The sequence below is a fragment of the Aptenodytes patagonicus genome, chromosome Z, assembly GCF_965638725.1.
Source record: "Aptenodytes patagonicus chromosome Z, bAptPat1.pri.cur, whole genome shotgun sequence".
In the NCBI taxonomy this organism is placed as follows: Eukaryota; Metazoa; Chordata; class Aves; order Sphenisciformes; family Spheniscidae; genus Aptenodytes; species Aptenodytes patagonicus.
This window is the reverse complement of record NC_134982.1, coordinates 78526151-78551493: the sequence shown is the minus strand read 5'-3', so window position 1 is coordinate 78551493 and position 25343 is coordinate 78526151. Positions and strand designations below refer to the sequence as shown.

Here is a 25343-nt window from a genome sequence, read left to right as displayed (position 1 = left end):
CACCTGGGTGCCTACAGTGTGGTTTGAGGTCTTTGTGTGATGGGACTAGAGATATGCAAGGTGGTGTTCTGTCCATCATCCCTGTAACAGCAAAAGAAATACAGATGGGCTTTATGGGTTTCTTCTTGTGCCTACACTTTCCAGATTGCATCCTTTAATACATGAAATTGCAGTGCCATCCCATGTTCCTCCAGCTGCCTCTGTGCAGACTGTTACATTAATCATACAGGAATATAGGTTGGGAAGACACTCCAAGCTGGGCAGCCTTTCCCAGACCTAGAATTTGCCATGAGATAGCATGTATTGGCATATGCATAGGTACATGAGATGAAGCTCAGCATAAAGCCATCCTCTGGCCCCACAGTGAGTTACCACAGTGGGGACTGCTCCCTTTCTGTTTCTCTCTAGCTATGTAAAAATACCAGGAAGAGGAAGAGATGAGCTCCTTCCTCATGTAGGTATGATTGCTGTGACTCCCAGGTGTATCGCTGCTGGGGTGAGCTTTTCACTGCCCCTGAAGACAGCTGCAGACAGTGGACGCAGCCTAGTACAATATTTGCGGTTGCTTTCCAAAACCCTGCATCCTTCTTATTGTTAGAGCCTTAATTTGCTCAGCAGCTGGTTTGAGCCCAAGAAATCATTATGGGTTGATTTTATTGTTGCTGTTGTTGTAATAGGAGGAGGGAATTAAAAACAAATGTCTCGGTGCTGATGTTTGCCTAGAGTGTGAGACAGCACATTGGTTTAGAGACTGATACGTTACCCCAGATTGTAGCTGAACACTTGAAAATGCAAAGCAGGAGGACTGCTGGGCAGTTGATGAGCTGTGTTTCAGCGTTGGATTCGGAGTGGAATCCTCAGCAGAAGTCAGCTTGGGCAGACACAGGATGAATGGCCTCAAACCACAGGGATCTTGCTATTACAAGATGCTACACAGAAGGGACATGGTTTGATGCACTTAGCATGACCTCTTTTACTGAGATGCGAGCAGGTGGTGGATGGAGGAAGCCAGAGGAGGAAGAAAGACAGCTGACACTGAAGAGAAAGCTTGAGGAAAAACAAAGATCAATAGAAGGAAGAGAAAACATTCTGGAAAAAAATCAGAAAAGAGAAGTTGCAGACATGCATGTTTATGTGGGTAATCATCATTGCAAGTTCTGCAGTCTCCAAGAGGCAGCAGTTCCCGTTTCTCTCTCAGCAGTGATGGAGCCGAAAAGGTCTCTGCCAGACCTCCCCCACAGAGCCACTGCGATGCTCATGGCAGCCCGAAAGTTCCATTTAAGCGACAGAAATGGTGAGAGATCTCATGTCATGGACTGTAGTCCCAGGGTCTAGTGCACAGCTGGCAAGTCTTCTGTCAGTGGTGATCATCTTCATTAATAAACGTAGCTCGAAGATGCCACTGCTGACAGCAGTGCACCCAGTGCTCATGCTCCACACAGATGTAGCAGAGCACCTGGAGGTTAGACTTCAGCAGCTAGGGAGCCACTGTATTTCTTCTTGTTTGCTGCTTCTAGCAATGTAGAGTGCTGCAGCTGCATTTTCTAGATCTTGCAAATGGAGATAATGAGGATTAGCAATATAGGGAGAGCTTCAGAATGAACATTGTGTGTTCAAGTGTGTTCACAACCACTGCAATGTCTTTTTATCTTGTCAAAGAGATGTAGACAAGTCTTAGTGTGAAGGAACATCAACCCTGTTAAAAAAAAAGAAAAAAAAAGGGAGATAAACAGTTGCCCCAGATAATTCTGAGGTTAGTAAACGTTTTCAACCAACAGCACAGTATTTGTACGGTAAGACTTGAGGTCTGTCAATACCTAACAGTTTGTAATTTCTGTATCTAGGGCCTAATTCATTCTGTCTGTGTTGAACCTCTAGTGAAAAGAAACTGACAAATACGGCAACACAGTCCAATAGGGTATCAGCAACAGTCCTATAAGCTCTCTGCATTTCACACGAGTACGGATTTACAGAGAACTCTTTGCCGTCAGTCCTTAAGTGAGGAGAAATAAATTTGCAAAAGAATAATTTCAAAAAACTAAAAATCATGTCATCAAGAAATGATGTTGTAATGTTCTTGCACAATAAAAGACAGGCTCTCCGACATATTCTATGAATTAATCATTTAGCACACAAATAAAAGATATCTGTAGCCCTCTCTTTAACAAGATTTTGGTCTATACATCTTTTATTTAAATTGATTTTTCCTTTAAAATGCACGACTTTCATAGTCTCCGATACACTTCAGGATTAAGTATATGCAAACCTGTATGCACGTGTGTTGACTTTCAGAGTGCCTAGCCTTTTCTTCTGATTATGTGAACTTTGAGCGTCTGCCTTGTCCTAGGACAAGTTGTGCTGCTTGGAAATTTCTTGTCTTTGTGTGGTTTTTCTGCCCCAATATGGAAAAGCTCCTTCAGCATTCTCCTTCACCTCCCTCTCCAAAGTGCGAAAGGCAGTTCAGATATTTCCAACCCAGCATTTTTTTTAATAAGAAAATATTATTGCATCAGGAGGAGTATGCTTATAGTGGAACATGGTGCTTGTTTCAGTGCATTTACTATTGTCAAGCTCATTACTGTTTTCTCCTGTTCAGCTTTACAGTTGAATCGTGTGTCCCAGAATGCAGTGGAATTTCAGGGGGATCCTGTAGCCCCAGAATTCATGTTGTACCACAGTTTCACCTGCTTAGAGAGAAATTTATTAATTGCACTGATGAATTAATTGAAGAATGAACTAAGTTTTAATGCTGAATTTATGTAGGATGTTGTACTGCAATCATGTCTATACTGTTTTGCACACTGCCATCAATTCAGTGAAGCTTAATTTTATAGCAGGGAGCATTATAAGAAATTTGTAATGACTAGGAGAATAAGCCAGCGCCTCGACAGAAGCTTATTGGTAAGACGCCACTGGAAAATCTTAAATAATTGCCTCTAAATACTAGAAAATCACTGCAATTAGAGAATGCATGTTCATGTTTCTTTTGTAATTAAACATACCTTAACATTTCCTGATATGCCCTTGCTCATTTGATAAGCAGCACAGTGCTCATCTTTGTCTGTATGCCTGGAGTCTTGCTGGATGGCATCATCTTCTATTGGCATTAGATGTATGCCTAAGATTTAAGCTGTGACCAGCAGACATCTTACTTGTGTTCTGAAAGGTTTTAGTGAAATGAACTTAAGCTGGGTTTTTAGACGAGGAATAGCCTGCCTGTACCTCCAAAGCTATGTACGGCTGTTTTTAAAGGAAAATGCAGTTCTTTCAATCCTGGGCTCTTGTGAAGTTTAGCCTCAGAAGTTGCTGCCTGTCACAGGAGAGACTTAATGTCAGTTGGCCGGTCAGCATCATCTTGCTGCTGTGCAGGATTCCCTCTGAACACCCAACTCTGCTGGTGCTGGGTGATGGTGAGGGGCAGGGGCCTAAGGTTTTGGGGAGGGAGGAAGTCCGGAAAAAGGAGTCTGGACAGTCTTTTCCGTGCCATAAGGTAATTTTATTGTTGCTATTGTTGTTTAATAAACAGAGCTATCCTATTAAGAAAAACAGCTACCCTATTAATAAAACAAATCAATTGTAATAGAATAAAATTGGGTGTGTTTTGACATTTGCCAATATTAAGTATAGAAGAAATGACAGCTGAGTAATTACAGCAAAAGAAGCATTAAATACAAATTGAAATATACACATCTTTTCAAAGTTTGGAGCTGTTTGACATTTTGTAGTGTTGATTCTTGGTTTGTAATAGGCTAGTCCTATCCAGTTTATGTTGATACGTTGCCTCGTGCTTCTTACTGGTCTCCTTTAGGTAGATGGCAGATAGCAGTAGGTGCTGTTATTGCAACCAAGTGTTCTTTTCTTTCCAGACTGCTGGGATTTCTCCTTTCTAATTTTCTCTGTATATGTTTAGTTAAAGTACTGTGTCTGTCCAAAGCTATGGCAACCCTGTGTCTGCAACAACCCCATACATTCTCGGGTTATGCTTAGAGGAACTTGCTGTAAGTCTGTTTTATTTAACATATTCAACAGAGGGTAATGGGAGGCTCTCCTGGTGATACCTGACTTTCTTCTGAAACCCCAGGTAAACTGCAGCCAGACTGAAGGATTTTCACTCTGACTTCAGACCTCTAGCTCCCTCAAAATTCAGTAGGTTTTCTATAAACATGGGAAAAGGCTTGACTCCACTGAAGAAATCCTAATTCCCGTAGCCCTGAACTATCCTCTCTGTTTTGCCTGTGCAGGATATGTAACTCCTCAAGACGGCACCAGGGTTAAAACCGTCAGATTTAGGCTGAATGAATAGAAATTAACAGGCATAACTCCAACTTGCAAGACTGGGGGTTACCTAAACATTTTGTTCTGTTTTAAAGCAAACACTTTTCTGTTAGCTTTTTCAAAATTCCCAAGGATCTTTTTTTCCAGCCACCTTATCTAAACAAATCAAAACAAACGCTGTACACACGTTCCTTGCTACCACAATAAACAGGTTGTTTTAACTCGGGTGGTTGTGGGGTGGGTTTTTTTGTCTTGTCTTTTGTGTTTGCCTGAGAAACAGCCTCAGCATGTAGGATGACAGGTCATCTCAAGTGCTAACAATATTTAAAATCAGTCCAGAGGAAGCTTCTTCAAATAACCTTGCATTTACAGAGAGGCAAGACCCTGCGCAGGACCATTCCCATCGGGCAGCTGATAGGGCACTGCTCAGTTACCCCTTTGGTGTCCATGCACACCTAACACATGGGAGCGCGAAGCAGCTGAAGATGGCTTGCAGCAGGGCAAAGTGGCTTCCTACTCTTATTGCGAGTGCAGATCAGGCCAGCTTGAGTTACCTCACCTTTAACACTAAGGAGAAGCTCATCTGCTTGCATCTCTCTCCAGCAAGGGATGCTGAAATGAGCTTTAGACTTTTAAACCTCAGAAGAGCGGAGGTGAAAAGTTTACTGTGAAGTGACTGTAGTACATGGCCACAGGAATCACACTGAGTGGCAGTGGTCGCATCTGCTGTCACAGGTTGTGGAGTGCAGTTTTCACCCACCTCAGCACCCACAACAAAAGCGTGTAGATAAGCCAGTGCTTTTGAGAGGTACTGAAAAAGCAGAGAAAAGATGACAGGGGAGAGGAAGTCTCTCCCCCTATATGTGGCTTGCAACAAACATAAGTAATTTGTCATTTCCGATTCCTTGTTTGCTTGCTAAAGTAGGTAAGGAGATGAACAGCCAAATATTAACTGTAAGTATATGAGGAAAACAAGTAAGTGGGATGCTGTATGACCTTTCTCACTTGTTTTTCAAGCCATCTTCTTCTTGTGAAGTCTTGCACTGTCAGCTGATTGGCATGTATGGCTCCAACCCTTGTAATTTTGACAAGCTATTTTGTGTCTGCCATGCTGGGAGTAGTAACCACGCCACGTGCTGCTTTCTCTCTGAATGGAGAATGCCCCAGAGCCCCAGTTTTCAGAGCAGTCAAGTGTGAACACATCTTTTAAGAAGTTTTACCTGTTCAGCACGGGAAATAAGAAGGATAAAGACCATTTTTAGCCTTGGAAATGAATTTCAATCCAAGTAGCATCAAGAGAGGGCCTCCAGGTGTACTTTGAGTTGGCTTGAACACAAACTCTTGGTTTTCACCAGGGTTAAAGGTTTCTGAGGTGTGAGTCCTACTTACCCAATCCAGCTGCCAGCACAGGTACACATTCATGCAAGTTTGAGTACACACTGGAGGCATTTTCTTTCTGAAGAAGCTGTAATCTTTCTCCATCATGAGAAGACACAGTCCTGACAGCAAGCAGTGACAGAGCCTGGCGCTGGTCCCTTCTCCTGTGAAAGTGGGCAGCAGCAAGCGACCGCGCTGCACCTTCCCGCCATAAGTCACCCAGAAAATGCAAAGCACTGGTGGAATGTAAGAGCCCTCTGCTCCCTCATCAAGATATGATGTGACAATTTCCTCTCGAAAATTTATTTCGATGGCCATCCTTGGGTAATTCATGCTGAGCAGTTCTTCTCCTGCTGCTATGGCAGCAGACCAGGCTTTGTCTGAAACGCAGGTGTTGGGTGGGGGGTCTGCTCTGGAAAGGAGAGGTTTGAGGTGTGAGTGAGCTGTCCATGCAGCCTATCCTCAGAAATTGGTTTTATTTCTGTCTCATTCCAGTTATCTTTATAAGAACAGCAAGTCCTTTTACAGCACCAGGGGAAATTAAACTGACAGAGCCAATTTGTTCTTATAAAATAAATAGAAGTGGCCTTTGTGTTTAAAGTGTGTGATTTCCACAAAAGGAGGAGGAAGAACAATTAAGATTACTCACCAGATTAAATTATTTGTAATTGCTGGTTATCAAATAGCCACTTCAACATGAGGAAATATCCAAGAAAACTATTTATTTTTTAAAAGTATTTGTTGCAAGAAAGAATTCTGTCAGATTGGCTTCCCTGGTTGCTATGAGCCCTCTCTGCCACAAATTAAAAATTGGCTTGTGAGTAGGCGTGACCTGACCAGCATCATGGGTGGATGGGCACCTGCAGAGAAAACTGCCTCCCCTCTCCTGACCTGTGCTCCCTGCATCTCCTCACACCGTGTGGGGCCACGCAGACAAGTCAAAAACATTTTACCTGGAGAGAAGGCTGAAGAATGGAGCAGTTCACTGAAAAGCCAATAAACGCTGAACCAGCCAGTGACAGGGCTAGCATTAAAAGCCTTACCATATCTCCTGTAACTTTGTTGTTTTCCTCTGGATCCCTTGCACATGCCAACCTCCAACATTCACCGCCCATATTTATTTCTCTGCTGGCTTGATAAGGTAGATTTGTAGGGGAGGTATTAGAAATGAGGAGATCCTTAAAATGTTTAGTAAACTTTAGCAGTTGCATGCTCAAACACCAGTTTTGCTTCCACCAGCCAGCCTTGTGGAGCACTTCTCATTTTACAGTCCCAGACAGAGAGATCTGTGGAGAGAATATAGTTTGAAGATAACGAACTGAAATGCCAACTCTGGTCCCATGAGATGTTCCTTTGCGCACAGGCAACTTTGCTGTGATACAGACGAGAGAGATAACACTTTCTCTGATGAGATATGGGCCCTGAAAAGACTGTTGGTACAGAAGGAGGTAAGGGAATACTTTTGGTATTTGTTTTTTCTTGTGCTATTGCACATCTTGAATTTAGTGGTCATATAATACCCTTAGGGTGCTAGTCCAACAGGCTTAGAAAGTCAGGCAGGGTGTTTATTCCCTGAACAGGAAAGGAATGCACAAGAGGATTTGTTTGGTTTACCTTAAGCTTGTATACACTTTCCATAAAGAGGAGCACCTCTTTTTTTTTTTTTTCCCCCTCCAAGCACTTGTTTCAAGAATAGAATTAGCCCTTTGCAACAAGTTGTAACGTTGACCCTGTGGTTCAAGTGATGCAGTTATCTCCAGCGTGGGAAGGTCTTTGGGCTGATAGGGAAGCATCTGTGTCCTGAGGTAGCTGAAAGGGCTTGAGTTTATGTGGCCACTATAGTTTTGTTACTGCTTCATCAGGAGGTATAACACTGCAAATCTCTGTTTCTGCCACATTTTTAAAGAATTCATGGTCCCTGCTTTGTTTAACCATAACCACAAGTTGCAACTGGCAGCTAAAATCTGAGACAGCTTCTCCCAGAAATGCTCATAGCATAGACTACGCTCCACATCCAGTGCCTCATCACGTATCTTGAAGGTTCACAAAGGAGGGCTACTTCGAATTAAAGAAGTTTCCCAAAGTCACAAGGCCCTTGCAGAGAACATGGTGCCACCTACATCTTTTTCTTTGACTGGTTGGGCTCTTGCTTACACATCTCATCTGCCTCTACAGGTGGCCTTCTGGCATGGAGAGAAGCAGTCTTGTGGCTAGTTAGAGTCTTTCTCATTGAGAAGTTTAATTCAGCACTAAAACTGCATACGACCTGCCATTCTGAGAGACAAATTTGGCTGCACACCTGAGGATCCTCCGATCTGCAGCCAAAAATAGGAGTTGCCTACCTCACACTAGCTTTTCATACACACAGATTTAGCCTCAAAATCCTGCATCTTTGGCTTTAATGTGCATTTGTGCTCCAAATTTGGAAGATTAGAGGCCTGAAACAGGTAAATCACTTTGAAATGCTCCTTTTTTCTCAGATACTGAGGCCAGCATCACTCTGTCTTTTATAATCTTGCCCTTGATGTCTCCAGGAGACTATACTTGCTGATTTTTTGGTGGATCTGTGATACTCATACAGACTCTCCACCGCATTTCAATCTTCGTGCACTTACTGCCTTTCAGTATGGCATGACGTAGAGGACCCAGGGCCCAGGGACTTACTGCTTACAGTCGTGCAGGAGAGATGGTTTAAAATGCAGACATGTCAAGAACCTTTGCACTTCAAGAAGTTGAGAAGAATAATTTTAAAGTATTCTTGGACCATTTTGAGATAGAATTCTGGCATTTTTATTTGTTTCTTGATCATTCAGCCATTTCAAATTTCTGTTCAAGCTTTTCATTTCAACCAAGAGTACTAGAATTTATTTCTTTTTAATAAACTTGAGGTTCTATTGGAAGAGACTAAGGCTTTAATGAAAAAAAAACCCAAAACCAAAACCCAACTTATTTAAAGTTGATGGTAATGGTGGGTCGGAATTCCTGAGGGGGAAAAAGGTTGTTTGTCTGAGGCCAGCTCTAGCAGAACAGGGTTGAACAGGGTGTATCTGCTGCCTTTGCTACTAAGCTACACTGCTATAATGTACACAAGATCTTCATTACCAATAGCCCAGTTCATTCCTGCAACATACCAATATGTTAAGGAAATGTTGTTATTCCTGTTTTCCAAAAATAATTAGTATGAGAAACAGATTATTTTTAAAAAAGCTATTTTCTAGTGCAAGTCTTTTAGGTTTCAATGAAAACTGAGCATTTGCATGTCAAGTGGGCAGCTCCTGTGAGTCTGTAGCAAACAAGTATCTTGAGCACCATCTCCTGCACACCTGGGTAGTGCTGCAGTTACAGCTCTGTCCTCCAGTGACCTCCGGGCATGTGGGGCTTTAGATGGTTGGTGGCAGGGAGAGTACATAAGATAAATATCTTGTGACCTTCTGCTCCTTCAGTGACCACAGGTGAAGCAGGGTTACTTGAACTTCATATTTAATCAATAAGGAGGTATAGAAATTGCATTTTAAATCCATACAGAATTTAATTCCTCTGTGAGGCATTTATCCCTCATCATAGTGTAGAATTCTTGGATGATATAAGGGGGAAAAAAAAGGTAATATGGGAAAAGTTATAACTGTGTATTATAATTTCTGCCCCTTGTCCAGACAGTATGAGAGGTGGTATATGAAAGCACACAGTATTTTCTGTCACTTTAGGCTCACCAAAGCCACTCTTAGTTTTATTTTAGGACAGGGTGTTGAGTGTCTTTTCTTTTTTTCCTGTGAGAACCTTATTTCCATTCTGTTTTCATAGATTGATTCAATAGGTGACAAGGAGCTTCTTGCCTACCCATTTTAAGACTGTGGAGGCTTGACTTGACTCATTTAACGTGGCTCAGGCAGGTGGTTGAGCATCGGATGAAGTGAGCTACCATGCCTTCAAGGGTTCTCACGTCAAAAATACCACTGCTGTTCTTTTTCATCATTGCTGGTAGAGGACGGCTGTGCCTTCCCTTTGCTGATGCCCTAGAAGTAGTGAGAAAGCAAATTAATATCTTACGTAATTCTTCAGGTGAGTAAAATATGCTATTCCAACACTTAAGCTATGTCATCTATAGCAACACATGTAAGGTGACACTAAATTCAAGCTATTTTAACCCAAAGTCCAGAGGGCCTTCGCAGGGGATGCCTGGTCAGCGTAGCTCATGTTTTCAGCTTTAACTACCAAGCCTCCAGGAAACCTAATCCAGGGGTACTCAAATGTCACTAGCCCACAGGCAGCAGTAATGAACCAGCATTGTGCTATAGAAAACATTGTGCTTTTTTTCCCAGTCACCCTCCCTCCTAATTTTTTTTTACGTTCCCTGTCCTCAGTTGTTTTCCATGTGGCTGACACATTTCCTACAGGCTGGACACCACTGCCCTGACCCGAGTCTTCTGAAGCAGAAGGTGACCAAAGGTGCCCTAAGCACTTGTTAATGTCTAAGCCTCTCCTGTGGAAAGAATATAGTTAATCCTTTTTTTGTTTCCTAGTAGGTAAAAAATACTGCAGATTACTGCTTGGAGCTTGTGTCTTTCACAGCAGCCCTTCGTGTAATTGCTCCTTTCTAGTACAAAGCCAGCCACATGCTGTGTTGTTGCGTTGGGCCTCCCCCCCCCAAAAAAAAAAAAAACCCAACACAACAGTAAACCCCTGCTTATGCTAGCTGAAAACAGGTCTTTGGGTCTGTTGCCAACATGATGCTTTTGAAGGGATCTCTAAGGAGGTGGCTCCCTTACAGGTTAAGTGAAGTCATGCTCTTTTTGAGTAGTGTGAACTGGCATTTTCCTTTTAAAACAGCCTCTTTGTGTGAATGGGCTGAGGGTGTGGGCTGCCTCTTTTTTTTTTTTAAAACCAGCCCTCCCTCAGCCTATGACATCACAGTCCTGTAACAAGCTGGGGAAGGAACTTGACTTAACGAGCCAAAAAAAGTGAAGGCTGTTGTGGAAAACAACATTTTGGGGTTTTCCTTCAGAGTTTACAGGAACAGAGAGAGAGAGAAAGGGTAAGCTAAGATTTCTGACCTGTGACTTGTACCTTCATTGAGCCTTTATTATTCGGTAGTGGGAGGAGTATTTAAAATACCGTTTTCCCCTGTGATGACTGTGGAATTTGTTGCTCTGTGGCTGGTCTGTTCGTTGTAAACAGTAGGCAGATCTTTCTAAAATTTACAACTTTCTACTTGCGTGTGATACAGTAGAATATTGGTTCTAGGGAGAAAAAGATACTTTTGTATATCCTGTACATGTGATAACTAGGAAAACCACCCACATGTTCAGTGTCTATATTGTTTAGGCAGCACTAGCGAAGTCTTTTAGCTGAATTCTTTAATTGTTCTGGGGGGTATGTTTCCCACTAGTTGAGTGTGTTATCCTTCTTGACACTGTAAAGCCAACTTCAGTTGATAAAGAGGCTTTAAGGGTGTCTGTTCAGCTTCATCTTTTAGCTGTTTAGCACTGAAGGAAATTAAGTACAGTACTGTGAGCAGTCACACTTAGCAGCATCAGCATTCCTGGTTTCTACGGCATTTGATGCACGCTGTGGCATTTAGTTGATACCTCTGTGCATGCACCAGGATAGCACATTCTTTAGCTCCTGAGAAATGAAGAAGGATATTTTAGGGTTAAGTATCTGAAAGCCAAGACAACATGATCTTTCCTTCTAGCTCATGCTTTGGTTTTTATGTACACAGACTCCATAGCTGAAGTCTCATGCAGTCCCTTCATCTACTGAAAACTGACTTACTGCTTGTGTAACGGGCTAATAAACAATACTCTTTTGAGCAGATCTGGTTAAGCCATTTTTGTCTGTTCCCCCTCTCCTCTAAAGCAACTTGACCCGGAATGTGTCAAACTTCTGTTTGTACAGAAATGTGAGGTGCTGCTTGCAGTTTAATGGGGAGCCTTTTAATGACTGTTTGAAATACCTCCAAGCAAGCGTTTCCTATCAGATAGCAAATTGTCTGAGAAATACAGATGACAGCAACCCTTAATGTAACAGCTTACTTGGCATTAATGATCTTGCCAACATTAAATGAATTAACCAATATTTATTTCATTTTTCTGTAATTAGGAAAAAAAACACAACTGAGGGACTAGAGCAATCAGACTTTTCAAGCAGAGCAGTCTGAGCTGGAATAGCCAGTTCAGTTAACACCATTTTCCCCTACCATTATCTTAATTCTCCACTTGCTGAAAGAGCAAGTGATGAATGCCTTAATCAAATAATATCCTAATGTAGTCCAGATGTGCTGTAGGTCATTTAATCAGTGGCTTTTCAGCAGGAAAAGAAGGAATAATGAGTCTTTGGTTGGGAGAGGGGAGGGGAACTGGGGCAGAGGGACGGGAAGTAGTAGGTGCTGAAAGGGAATGTCTTATTCCCCGGGATTTCTCAACTGCCTTTTTCCCAAAAAAGGAATTAGAAAAAAATCCTATCCAAGTTTCACTTTCAATGAAATATTCTTCCGCAGGAGATAGTGAGATGACTGTAGTGCTTAGTTTGTGTTATGAGCAAAGCTTAGATGAAGTTGCTAACTGCTCACAATGCCTGACTCACATGGTAGGTCATATTTATAGCCTGGGGACAGCAATGGCATGTGGAGAATTTAGCAACATCCTCCTTTTTAGACACTGTACACATTTGGCCTTTGACTAGCAAAACTGTTCTGTAGACCCTGTAGTCTGACTTCTTTTTCCATTAAATATTACTTATTTGCTGGCCATTTGTTGAAATGGCGTGTCAAGAGTCCCCTGATCATCTTGGCTACATTGGACTCGTCGTTTAACAATAGTGGTTTTCATTTTGTGGGTGTGTGTCTTTGAATGGGTATTTTTCTACATGCACCATCCGGAAGGTTAAATTACGTGCATGCCCTTAGAGGAAGAGCCCTGAGAATTGCAGTCCACTGGAGTTACAAGGTTTTGGCTCTTGTGTAAAGCCTCTAGCTTGTAGCCCAAATACTGTTTTCACCATGGTGTGTTTCTGGAAAAGGGGACTGGAGTGAAAGCATTTTTGTGTGGTGGTTTCCTGATGGGCTCTGAGCGTGGTGACACATTGGAGACAGTGACTCAGGGAAGGTGGTATGCCAGGCTCCTGTTGGAAGTGGCTTCTCTCCCCACTTGTGTGCATAACACGGCTATTGGCAGAGACTTCAGTTATATCTGTTGATCATCGTATTTTCCCCCTTTCCACTTACATAATTCAAGCAATTTTTAAGCTAGGACTAGACTAGATTTCCTCTTTCTTAATGTCCTCTCAGTTTTCCTTTGATAATGTTCCAGTGATACACTTTTGCCTGAGTCTGGAGGTAACAGCCTAAAATACGTTTTGGGTAAAGCTAAATATAATTTGGGACCTTTTTAAGCCACTACATGCACTCTCTTTATAGACAGTTTTAGGGGTTTCTAGCTTTAAAATAACCTGATTTCCTTGACAAACTGGGAAGAAGGCAATCCATAGAGTGCTCAAGTCAGCTGGCTGGTTCAACCCTGGTACTCTAACCCTCCCAAGGCTCACTGCCTGCCGTGAAATAAACATGGTCCTGCTCTTTGTGCTTCGGGCAGAGCAGGCTACCATCGGGTGAGATGCGCTGCGCCATGCATAGTTACCTAGGCATACCTTCATTTAAGGAGATTTTGCTGTGATGGGTCTTAACCTAATGGATGAGAGCAGCTGTAACAAGTCCTACTGGTAGAGGCAGAGCATCAGTAATAATAATTCTTAACCTTCTTCAGCTCTCAAAGAGAAATAGGTGCTTAGTCTTTTTTTCACATTTCTGAGCATCATTTGTTCCTTTAGGCCTCCCTGCAGCATCACTCCTAAGCGTCAAACTCCAGTAGGTCTTGAACAGCCATGCCCTTTAGAAGTGCAACAAGTATTAACTAGGCTTTAGGAAATAGTTAAAAGAAGTATGATCTCCAGCAGTTGGTGTTTGTAAAGCAGAGAAGTCAAAGAAAGTGAAAAATCAATCTTAGGCTTTGTTTGCAGAAGTCTGTAGGTGCTTGCTTCAGTTAAAGCATTCGGTTCCTATATATTGCCCTTGAAAGTAAGTGGTGAAAGAGCTCCGGCATAGAGAGATCGTGTATCTTTGTTCAGAAAATGCAGTTTAGGCCATTTATGAAAGATTTACAGAACTGTATTAGCCAGTGAAAGAATCTGTATCATCAGAAGACTTTAATTTAATACTAATACAACTCAGAAAGCCTACTTGTGTGCTTATGGCAGGTTTATTTCTGTTCCTGCAATGTATTAAAACAGTTTTCCTAGCAGCTGTAAGATCTGCTCGGAGAACGAGTGAACTGTGTGGCCTTTTGTCTCCATTTACTGCCTTCCTCCTGCCCCTGCCTAACCCAAATTCCTTCCTCAGGAGGTCCCTTTCTCATGCACCAAAATGATTAATATGCCAGTATTTTTCTCTAGATCTCACATTTACAGAGGAGGGTTGTAGCTCTGTTCTTTAGATGGAACAGGAACCCCCTGCCCCCAATGAAAAGACTGAGGAATTTTGGAAATCCCCTTGTCTCATTGTTTTTTCGTGCAAGTGACCGTAAAGGTCACCCTTTCCTTGTGCTGACATTATCTAGATGGGTTAGAGAGTATTAAAAGCAAGGCTTAGTTTAACGTCCTTTCCCCTCCCCGCTGGGATTAGATCGTGTTTTACCAGAGCAATTGTTCCATCCTCGACGTGTGTTGGGCAGATTTCAACTGCAGCATTTTGTGAAACTGATTTTTCATGCACACATTCAGAAGCCGTGTTCTGCTCAACTCAGTATCTATATTGGGCACTCTGTTAAGCTGAACACTTTTCTGTCCTTATTCAATTGGGATTTCTCCACTTTCACTTAACATAAAACCAGAGGCTGAACGTGAGAGAGTGCTACTAACAGAGCCATGAGCTCTGAGCTCAGTTCCAACAGCACCGACTGAGAGGAGCCTATCCAAGTGGACTCTGCAAATGCAACAGTTCATGGTACAGGACCTCATCTGTGACCTTCAGCTGTGAAGAAGAAATTTGTCTTCTATTCCTTAAGGATTGTATCATACCTTGTATTCCCTGCCAGATAGTGGACAATTTTATAATTGTGCAATGCTCCTTATGTGTGTGTTGGATGCGGTGCTCTTCGTTTCCTCCAGCAAACCGTTGCATTTCCTTAGGTAGCATTGGAGACTGCTTCAGGAGATCATATTTACCATTTTAAGTGACTTAGCACCACATGCTCTGTAAATCAAATATTCCAGCTGTTGGAAGCATTCATTCTTGTTTCAGCAAAGACAGATTTTAGAGACAAGCCATGGAAAAGTAAGCCTTAGGAAAAATGTGCAACAAAGTTAAAAAGTACTAACTGTCTGTGGTGTTGTGGTTGATTAATATGGTAATACATTTGTATTGACATTGAGTCTAGTGCTGCCTTGGTTTATTTCCCATGCCCTCACACAGAGTGTACTGTCCTGGTCATTCTGTCTTGGGGAACTGAGTGAAACAATAGAAGAAACAATACTTAACTGTGCATTTTTCTGTTGAGACAGAAATCAATTTGGAAGTGAAAGGAGCATCAGGAGTGGGATTTGAACTGATGAGAGCAATGAGAGAGTTGAAAAACACATTTTTCTGGATGAAATGCCTTCTTAGGCATCCATTTACAGCTCTAATTCAGTTGCACTTTCAGGCTGACCTATGTTACAGGAAGCCAACGTTGCAGAGAACAGGAGAATGGTCTTTTGAATGCAGGTTCTTGTACCTGAAATCATATTATCACCAATTTACTGATCTCTCGGGTACTAGGAGCTCCTGGTTCTCCCCATGTGTGTGAAATGCTATTCTGGAGCTCTTCAGGGCATCCTCTTATCTGGATGCTGATAGAAAATGAGGGGGGTGGAGTGTGGCAGTACCAAACGGTGCTGCAGTTTCTGAATGAAATTTAATCACGGCTTCCTGTAATTTCAGATTTGTATTTTGATTACTGTAGAACTGAACAGAGTTTTCACAGCAAAGCTAACCAGCCCCACACACTAGTATCCGAGTCTACACCACTTGAATATATACTGCTTTCCCTAGTGCCAGCTATGTAACCATCATGCTCTAATAACCTCTGTGATGTTTTTTCTTTATCAGAGGTAGTATTTCTTTTCATTCAGAAGTTAGCAGCCTTTCGTCCCTAAATATTCCTTTCCGTATAAATCACTTTGTCCATGCAGGTGCTTCATGCAATTACAGTTCTTTGCAGCAATGAAAATATTTAATAAAAAGTAGTTAGCCTTTCGGGTTGCTGTTTTTTTTACAACAGCTGCACAAGCATTTAATTTAAAGAAGGAGGATATCTTTTTCCTTGCAAATTCTTCACAGAGAGACCAGATCTATCTTTTTAGGGAGTAAGAGAAAATAATTGGCATAAAGGATCGGGTGGCTTCTTACCTGTAGAAAACTGCTTCCAATTTACATACCTTGGAGTTAGTGGGAAGTAATAAGGGTTATTCTGAAGGTGGATCCTGGCTTGCCCAGGAAAAGCTTCAGCTGTTTGTCTTTGAGGGCACAGAAAATACTGGAGCTATAGAGGCATGTTTGGAAAAATACAGTATCATTCATTACGTGATCATCATTAAAATATCCTACTGTACAGTATATGCTCATCATTAAAGTATTCATAATTTTTGAGCCATTTTTCTCCATCCTTAATTTATTACAGCAGCAAAAGAAGATTGGACTTTGATTTGATAAAAGAGCTTTATAGTGTATCACATAGGGAAGCTGAAGCCTGTGGCTCAGCTGGGATGAAAAAGAATATTGCAAAGCCTTTCACATGCTTTCTGAGCAAATCCAATCACAACTCCTTCTCTAAAACAGACAAAAAAAGGACATATGGAAAACCACTCAGAAAATGTCACACAGCAAGCTCTCCAAGTAGCCACTTGTTTGGGCACTGTATCCCCACATCCTTTATTACTATTTGTATTCCAAAAAAGCCCCCCACTGCTTCTTAGGGGGAGGTAGTATGAAGTTGCATTGGTTTTTAGACTGTACTCTTGTGATTTCTGAAGTGCTTAGAAGGAGATAAACCAGCTTTTCATAAAGAAAATTTGCCTATTGTACTGTCTGGCTACCTCCGTCAAGTCACTGAAGAGTGCAGAGAGCTGCTCACAGAGAATGTCACTTGTGACACTCAATGCTAATACATTTTAGTCATCGGAAATGGTTTCCATCTGTGTATTGAAGACACTGTGTACTGCACTGTGAGAGGAACAGGCCAGGTTTTGCTTTTTGTGTGCAAGTAGGATTATGAATGGAAGTATTCAAGGCAGTGCCAGCATGTGCATGACATGTCTTAAATTCAACAAAATTTGGCAACAGGATTTGGGGATTTTTTTTTTTTCTGAAACTTGAATTTTATCAAATTTCTTTAAGTGAAAAATCATAATCTTTTTGGACAACACTTTCCATCGTATTTTTAAAACCCTTAGGAGTCAGTATAAAAATACCGTATGGAAAAGTGGGACCTTTTCACGCAGGAGCAAGAAGACAACACTTTGGTTTTGGGCTTTTTTTTTTTTTTTTTAAAAGAAAAGACATGGTTCCTGCAGGTAGTGTGAGTAGAAATCCCCTTCCTTTCCTTTAGCCCCCCATCATCAGCTGCATCCCTTTTCTTCTCCAGTTCCAGGATCTTTTTGAAGAGTTTTTCTCTGCTGCTGCTTTCTCTTAGCTCACCAGAATAGGAAATTTCCAAAACACAAAGTTTTTGACACATTTCTTCAGACTGCTTTCTGCAAAGGCTCCCACCTGGAACAGTCTTGTCCCTCCAGTGATGAGGGGGATCACCACATTTTTGGAGGTGGACGGGGTGGCAGCTGCCGTGGGAGAGAGGGAGAGCACCAGCTGGCATGAGACGGGAGCCGTCACAGTGGTTTGGGCTGTCATTCCCATCTGGGATGCGGTGGGATGGTGGCACCTTTCTGAGCACCTGTTGTGTGGTAGTGAATATGAGCTGTGAGGGATGGGTGCTAGCACCTTGTATGACTCTGCTTTTGCTTTCCTTACTCGTTAAGAACTGCAACACTTCCGTGTCGTACCATTCTTCTACAGAAAATGACTTCTCTAAAGAAATACTTGCTGCTTCTAGCAAGAGCGGAGCAATACCTGTGCTGGCTAGGGGTTTTCTCACTGGACAGGGTGGGTGTCTGGAAGCACAGAGGTGCAGATGACTTCTGTATCTTTGCAGTGCTTGAGACTGGCTCCATCTGTGACGCACATAGTGACTGCGTTCTTCAAAAGGATGAGCTGAATGAAAGCAGCCGTTCTCTTGAAGGTTTGCCAGACTCAACCCCCTAGCAAATCCATCATTTGGTTCCTTCTCCTTTGCAAAGAGACATCGGAGAGGCAGGCCAAGACAGTAGGTGAAGAGGGAGATGATGATTGACATCAGCATGGAGGTGTGGATTAGCGAGTCAACCATATGCAAAAGTTACACTATAGTACTAAAACTGCTAGACGCATGGCGGGCCCAAGAGTTAGATCCAAGAGCAAGGGGGAAAGGGTTGAACAAAGCACTGGCTCAAAGATCAGGCAGTGGGAGGAGAACTAGGTGCAGTGCAGGACATTTCCAAAGGAAAATGAAATTTGAAGAAATGGGAAGTCGACAATGCTGATGGCACCAGGAGACGAACAGCATCAAAAGCCGTCCTGAGACTTGGCTGGAGTGACTGGTAGAAGCCCACAATAAGGAAACTGTGTTTTAGATTTTTTTAAACTATGAAATGTTTTTAGTTGTTTAATCTTTTCCTCTCTTCCCACCCCGTGCTGTTGCTTCGGAAGAATGTCGATGTGGCTCAGAATTGCCTCCCACTTGTTGTCATATGCATTTTGTGTTGCATCAAACAAAGGAAGGCACTGGCAGTACATTTGCTGGGTCTTGCTAGTAGCACACCCACATTTTTTTCCTCCTAAAAGAGTTGATTGCCCAAACACTTACACTTTTGTAATGAAGAATTCAACCAAGGAGGAAATATGCTAATAATTCTCTAAGCTGCTAATAACTGCAGTTTACTAAAGTGCAGCAGCATTGTAGAAATGACACTAATTACCCTGTTGCATCTTGACTTAAACAGAAATGAATGCACATTCAGAGGTTGTGTAAATGTAACAGTAACTTCTGGAAAATCTGGGTCTAGATGAGCCGTGTATGGGTATCACTGTGAATGCTGTATTGCTGACTACAATTAGGATTGAATGCAGCCCTTTTCCCATTTACAGGCCTTTGTAACGGTGCAGGCTTTGAAAAGCCTCCTCCCCGTAGGCGGCATATACAAAGCTCTTGGTACATACTCATTACGGAGTAGCAAAAGCAGACCCCTGGCAAGATCACCTCCTTCTGCCAAACAGCCGAGGCAGGGGGTCTGTGTGCATCCCACCACGTTCCTCCTCCAAGCCTCCTCCCACACATGGTGTCATCATCCCAACGTGTGCCATTTTCCCAGACCCAGCCAGTTATCCTGGACAGGCTCTGCGGCCTGGACTGTCTTGAAAAGCTTTATTTTGTCAGCTGCTTCCATCCTTATGATCTTCCCAGTTATCTTCTTCAGGAAATTCATCAGTAGATTGACTTCTGCTCCTCACAGGAGTGTCTGGAGCATACTCTCAAAATGACCTCACAAAATTGCCCCAGATTCTGCCAGAATGTGTTGAGGGAAAAACTGGGTGGTTTTTTTAATTGTATTTTTTTCCTCCTCTACCATTCCTCCCCGGCTTCTCTCCCCTGCTGGGAGCCCTCCTCCTTGCTCAGCCACTAATCCCCAGCAAAGAAAGGCTCCCTCCCATAAGTAGCAATGTTTCCTTCTAGGTTTTACTGCATAATTCTCTGTCTTACTACATAATTACATGTGCCACGCTAATTGCACAGACACATGCACTTTCAGAATTATGTACTGACATAAATGTGTGCCCTGATTAGACAGTTACGTGTATATGCCTTAATTGTGAGCTCTGGATTGCAGCTATGATGAGAGGATGGGCTCTTACTCATTAAGAAATTGGTAAAATACTGCGCCTGTGTTTCTGTTCCCTAACTTGAATACCCAAACGTGGTATGATCTGACATGGTTCATACATTAAAGCAGTGATGGAAGTAGATGTGCTTTAGTGAATGGGCTCTCTGGGACAATCGGGGGAGAATTCCCAGCTGCATGGCTTGGAGGTACTAGAAGCACAGGACTGGGGGTCGTTCGGCTCTGCAGGGAGATGCGTTTCAGTGGCTGTGGTGCACAGCTTCGTTACCTGATCTTCTGCGTCCATTGAAGATGTGTTCTTACAGCTACAGAGGACATGTAGTTAGCTACCAATGTCACTAGTAGCTTTGATCTTTCTGATTAGAAGCAAATGTTAGCAGGAGCATGATGGCATACTCATGGTTTGTGTGAAAGGGGACAGCCAGCAGTCCTGCACTGATGTTTATGTCTCTGCACAGACTGCTCCAGGTAGCAACGTCCAGTTTTGCACCAGCAAGTCAGGCAGGAGAGATTTAAACCCAAATACCAGAAGGGAATAGCAGTCTTAGTCCTGTCACCTGAGTACTCGTGTCATGATACCTGGAGCTCTGCAGGCAAATCAAGAGCAATTCTTGCCCTTTCAGGTTAAATGAAAGTTTATTCTTTCATTCCAGCTGTGCCCACTCAAAAAAGTAAGGACTTTTTATACTGGTTATTCTGTATTTGTTTGCAGAACATCTGATATCTTGAATATATCTTTAATAGGACTAAAGAAGAAACTGGCCACATATAGATATTTAAATGGTGAAAAATGCAATATGCTTTAAGAAAAGCACTGCTAGAAACTTCAGTTGGAGAAGTTCTAGGTTCAAGAAAAAGTGAAATACACGTAGAACCAGTGAACTATGTCAAGTAAAATATATAGACAAAAGCAGGTTCATTCATTTTTTGTTTTTAAAGGTTTTTCCCAATTTTTAAGCACAATTAAGAAGAAAATACCTAATGGATGAAGCCAACATTGTCTTTAATGGTGTACAACTACATAATTAGACAGAAAACTCTTTCAAAGTGCTTTTAGAAAGAGAGCTCTTCTGGCTGGCTGGCTATAATTCCTTAAGGTGTGTCGAATGCGTTTTACTGCCTATATAAACCCAGAGGCAATGTGATTGTTCAGGTCACTGGTAAGTTCCATTGTGCTCCTAGCTGATCATCTTCTGCTGCAGCGTGTACTAACAGCATGCAGGATAAGGGACAGCAAGGGCAGGGGTGACTAGCAGACAACGGTGCCCTTGTTGGGTGGCCACTGAGTTCACAGGGTTTGATCAGTGACGTTTGCTTCCCAAGCCCATACCTCACACACAGAAACACATGTAGAAAGGGAGCCGGACACCTCAGATATCAAGTTTCTGTTTTAAAATGTTAGTCAAAGTGAATAGATGTGTCATTTTTGGTTTTCAGGAGTTAGGAAGAGTTAGCAAGTTCTTTTTGAAGAATAATGTTGAAAATGTCCTCTTCTTTTCTTTCGGTGTTTCTTTTTTTTTGCCTTTCAGCAGTAAAGAATTATTGAGAAATTCATTGACATGTTACCAGCTTAATCAAAAGTTCCTTCAGACTTTACTCACGGGAAGTTCAGTAGGCTGCTTGATGGGTAAAATCTGCCCATACCAGAACATAAATAGTGTTTTTTTTCAATACCCTCCTTGAAAGCAGAGGCAACACATCAGGAAGAAATATGAATCCAGTGCATCTGCACTGCAGATCAAAGCAGTGGGAGGGAGGAGAACATGACTCTGGTCCCTGCCATGCTCCTTGTGGTGGTCTTCATGCCGTGGGAGTTGCAAACACTTCCTGTCTCCCAGGTCCAGTTGGGTGTGGGTTTCTGTGTGGGATGGAGAAAGACCCCATGTCTTTCCAGCGCTGTGTAATTCTACCCTGTGTTTGATAACCAGGATTGATCCACTGAGAAATGAACATTCCCTGCTGTTGTCATATCATTTTTCCTAACTTGGGATGAATCGCCTACTCTTCCTTCATGTTAGCGTCTGTTTCTGCAAAACAGGGACAGTAATACTTTTCATCTGTAGAAGCATTATGAGATTTCCTTTAGGTGCAGAAAGCATTTTTAAAATACCAAGATGATAGGTGTTGTGTACTGCATGCACAAACCTTTGAAGAACCTAAACTGCCAAGCCATTAATAACTTGGAAATCCAAAGCTCATTTTTAGTGGCAAACCAGGACACAGGCATGAAATAATGACAAAGTGAGGATGGTAAGCAGATGGGAGATACTTAAATGAAAGTTTGTTGGTTTAGTGCCTTGTCCAGCTTGTGGTAAGGTAACTTTCTATTTTTTGTGTTAATGATTTGCCTTGCCTTCCCACACTCTGAGGGGCTGCTTTAATCTCAAGTTTCAGAAGTGCTAGGATTTGCTTTCCAGATGGTGTTTACACTGCGTAAAATAAAATGTTGCTTTTTAGGATTTCATCATAGTTTTGTTCTCTTTTTATTTTAGAAATCTTCCAGAATCCCTGAGGATGACATCAGGTTGAGAAAAAACAGAGACCAAAACTGTGCCAATTTCTTGGAGCCAGCTACTGTGCTTGCTACAAAGGAAGAGAAAATGGAAATTGAAGTTCCAGTTTCTGAACATAAAAGCATCACCACAGTGGCTTCACCACATCCCATAGACAATCCAACCCACTTCTTTTCCCCTGCTGCCAGCCACAATGGACTTAAGGACAGGCATGAATCTCTGGACAGTGAAGTTGCTAAAGAGATCAGATACCTAGATGAAGTGCTGGAGGCAAATTGCTGTGATTCTGCTGCAGATAATACCTTTAATGGGACATCCTCCCCTGAACCGAGTGCAGTCTCCATTATGGATGGCTCAGGAGCATCTGTTAAAGTCAATGATGGTTCAGTACCCAGTGAAAGGGAGGAAAATGTAGCCGACAAGCAGGCACCCTTGGTAGTTGAACCATGTGAAGCTAGCATAACTGATGAGAACCTGAAATCTAATGGCCATTCCTTGGGTGGACTGAAGGAAGACACTAGGGAAAGTCTAAAGGTGCCAGGAAGTCCCACTTCTTCAAACAGTTCTAGAATATCCTCTAAGGATGGAGAAACAGCTCTTACAACCCTTAAGAAAGAGGCTAAGTTTGAACTGCGAGCCTTCCATGAAGACAAAAAGCCCTCAAAGCTCTTTGAAGATGAGGAGGAGAAGGAAAAATACAGGGTCCGCAAAGTGAGACCATCGGAGGAAATGATGGAACTTGAAAAGGAAAGAAGGGAACTCATTAAAAGCCAGGCTGTCAAGAAAAACCCCAACATTGCTGCCAAGTGGTGGAATCCTCCCCAAGAGAAGACTCTAGAGGATCAACTGGATGAAGAGCATCTGGAATCCCACAAGAAGTACAAGGAGCGCAAGGAGAGACAGCAGCAGCAAGGTGCAACACCAACATCCCCCAAACAGATCAGCTGCTCCTTTGTACCAGAGCCAGTCAATATCAAGAAAGAGGATATTGTCACAGAGCAAATTGACTTCTCAGCTGCCAGAAAGCAGTTCCAGCTGATGGAGCATTCAGGTCCATCTCAGGGTCAGGCCCCACCGAGGCGGTCAGGAACACCCAAAATGTTCTCCATCAAACCCTTCTACAAAAGCCTCAATTCTCCGCATGTAGACAGGCCACTGTCCTCTGTGACAAGACCTGTTTCAGTCTGTGGGCAAACAGGACAGCTTGAGGGTAACAATGCCACTGTTGTCAAAGCACAGAAGGTCTTCTGTACCTCAGAACATGATACAGGTGCTCAGACTACCACTGCTGACCCAGTAAGAGAGTTACCATGCAGTGATAGCCCCAGAGTTGGACAGGCCTCAAAACTGTGGGCGGAGGATGGAGAATTCATGAGTGCGAGAGCGATCTTCACGGTGGTGAAGGATGATGGACAGGGTGTGCTAGACCAGTTCCCAAAGTCAGCCAGCGCCTCTTCCCCTCCAGAGGAGCTCGACTCTGGCTTGGATGACTTGTCTGTCAGGTCTCAGGATACCACCGTCTTGGAGACCCTTTCCAATGACTTCAGCATGGATAACATCAGCGACAGTGGTGCCTCCAATGAGACCATGAGCGCCCTGCAGGAAAGCTCGCTGGCCGATTTCTCCCTGCCACAGACCCCACAGGCCGACACTCCGGCGGAGTGCAGGGGCGAAGGCATCTCCAAGTCATTCAGTGATCCGGGTTGTGACTCGCCCTCCTCCACCTTGGCAGACTCCATGCTGATTGACGACCAGCTGGAGTACCACGCTGGCCTGCTGGTTCAAAACGCCATCCAACAAGCCATAGCTGAGCAGGCAGATAAAGCAAACTGTAAGGAAGAAGAAATCCCAGTGGAGAAGGAGATCTCAGTCAAAGAGCAGCCAGCCACCACCGGGCCAGCTCCAGCCTCCAAGGAACAGCAGAACCCAATGTTTCAGCCACCCCAGGTGTCTTCACCTGTTCAAGAAAAAAGGGACACCCTACCAAAGACTTCAAAAGAGGAAGACTCAGGACTCAGGGAAGGGAAGAGTTTGCAGCAGTCACCCGTGTACTCAGCCAGCCAGCCATTCCTTGTGGAGGAAAATAGGCACGAAGTCAGCTATTTCAGCAAGTATTCAGAGGCAGCTGAGCTGAGGAGCACCGCCTCCATCCTGGCCACGCAGGAGCCTGAAGTGACCGTGGGCCCTTTCAAGTTACGGTCAAGGAAGCAGAGGACTTTGTCAATGATAGAAGAAGAGATCAGAGCTGCCCAGGAACGAGAAGAGGAACTGAAGAGGCAGCGGCAAGGTCTGCAGTTGGCACCAAGCCCTGTTATGAAGAGCGCACCACCCATGCCCACCAGAACCGTGTCTTACAAAACTGCACCAGGTAAGAGCACAAAGCGTTAGAGGGGAAGTGAAATGTGACTGAAGGGTCAGGTCAGATTTTATGTCATTTTTGAGTGAATACATTGTTTTGCAGGGGGTGGGAGGGTTGTCATGACTTCATCTGCCTGGAAACTGCAGGCAGGAGGAGGGCATGGGACGACCTAACTTTCCGTCTGTGAGCACTCCTAAAGACATTTTTGTTTTTTCCAAAATGTAGCACAGAAGTAACTTACATACCCTGCTGATTGTGATTAGAAAACCCTGCACTCTATTCATCCCCTGCCACATTGTAGTATGATATGTCTATCGCTGTGCTGCTCAGACCACCCACTGAAATTTAGGATCATCACAAGGAAGGACAGCAGCGGTTTTTGCAGCTGTGTGGCTATTTGAAAGACAAACATACAAAGCATTTTTAATAGGCTTTCTGTTCTCTTGCATGTCATTAAGGAAGTGCAATGGTAGTGGGGATTTAAAGATTTTGGGGTTTTGCATCAGATTTCTTTTTGTGTGTGTCTGTTTTGCTTTCTGTTTTCAGGTATTTCTTGGTCTTCTTAATGAAGTCTGTCTGGTAATAAGATCTCCAGAGCTGTGAGTTGCCATGTATTTCAGCTGGTGTCATTCACTACTGAATTAAACAGGCATCACAAATGAAATGCTTAATAGATTCAGTCCTCCTCTGACTGATCAGCTTCTGGGTCCTTGTGGTGGCATTCACAGCGGTTACAGCATATCACTCTCCTCCTTCCCCTTTTCAAAATATAAAATCAAGCACTCATGCCTTCTTAATAT

At 43.0% G+C, this 25343-nt stretch overlaps 1 protein-coding gene across 7 annotated transcripts in view; it reads left to right on the top strand.

The window, feature by feature from the left end:
* PALM2AKAP2 (PALM2 and AKAP2 fusion) overlaps positions 1–25343 on the top strand; it is a 337193-nt gene that overhangs the window by 293006 nt on the left and 18844 nt on the right. For 6 of the 7 annotated variants that reach the window (XM_076362480.1, XM_076362484.1, XM_076362482.1 and 3 more), the window contains one exon: positions 22164–24552. In XM_076362480.1, the coding sequence (XP_076218595.1) occupies positions 22164–24552 (2389 nt within the window). Of the gene's footprint in view, positions 1–10641; positions 10685–22163; positions 24553–25343 lie in introns of those variants that run through there. The other variant, XM_076362487.1, reaches the window with a different exon arrangement.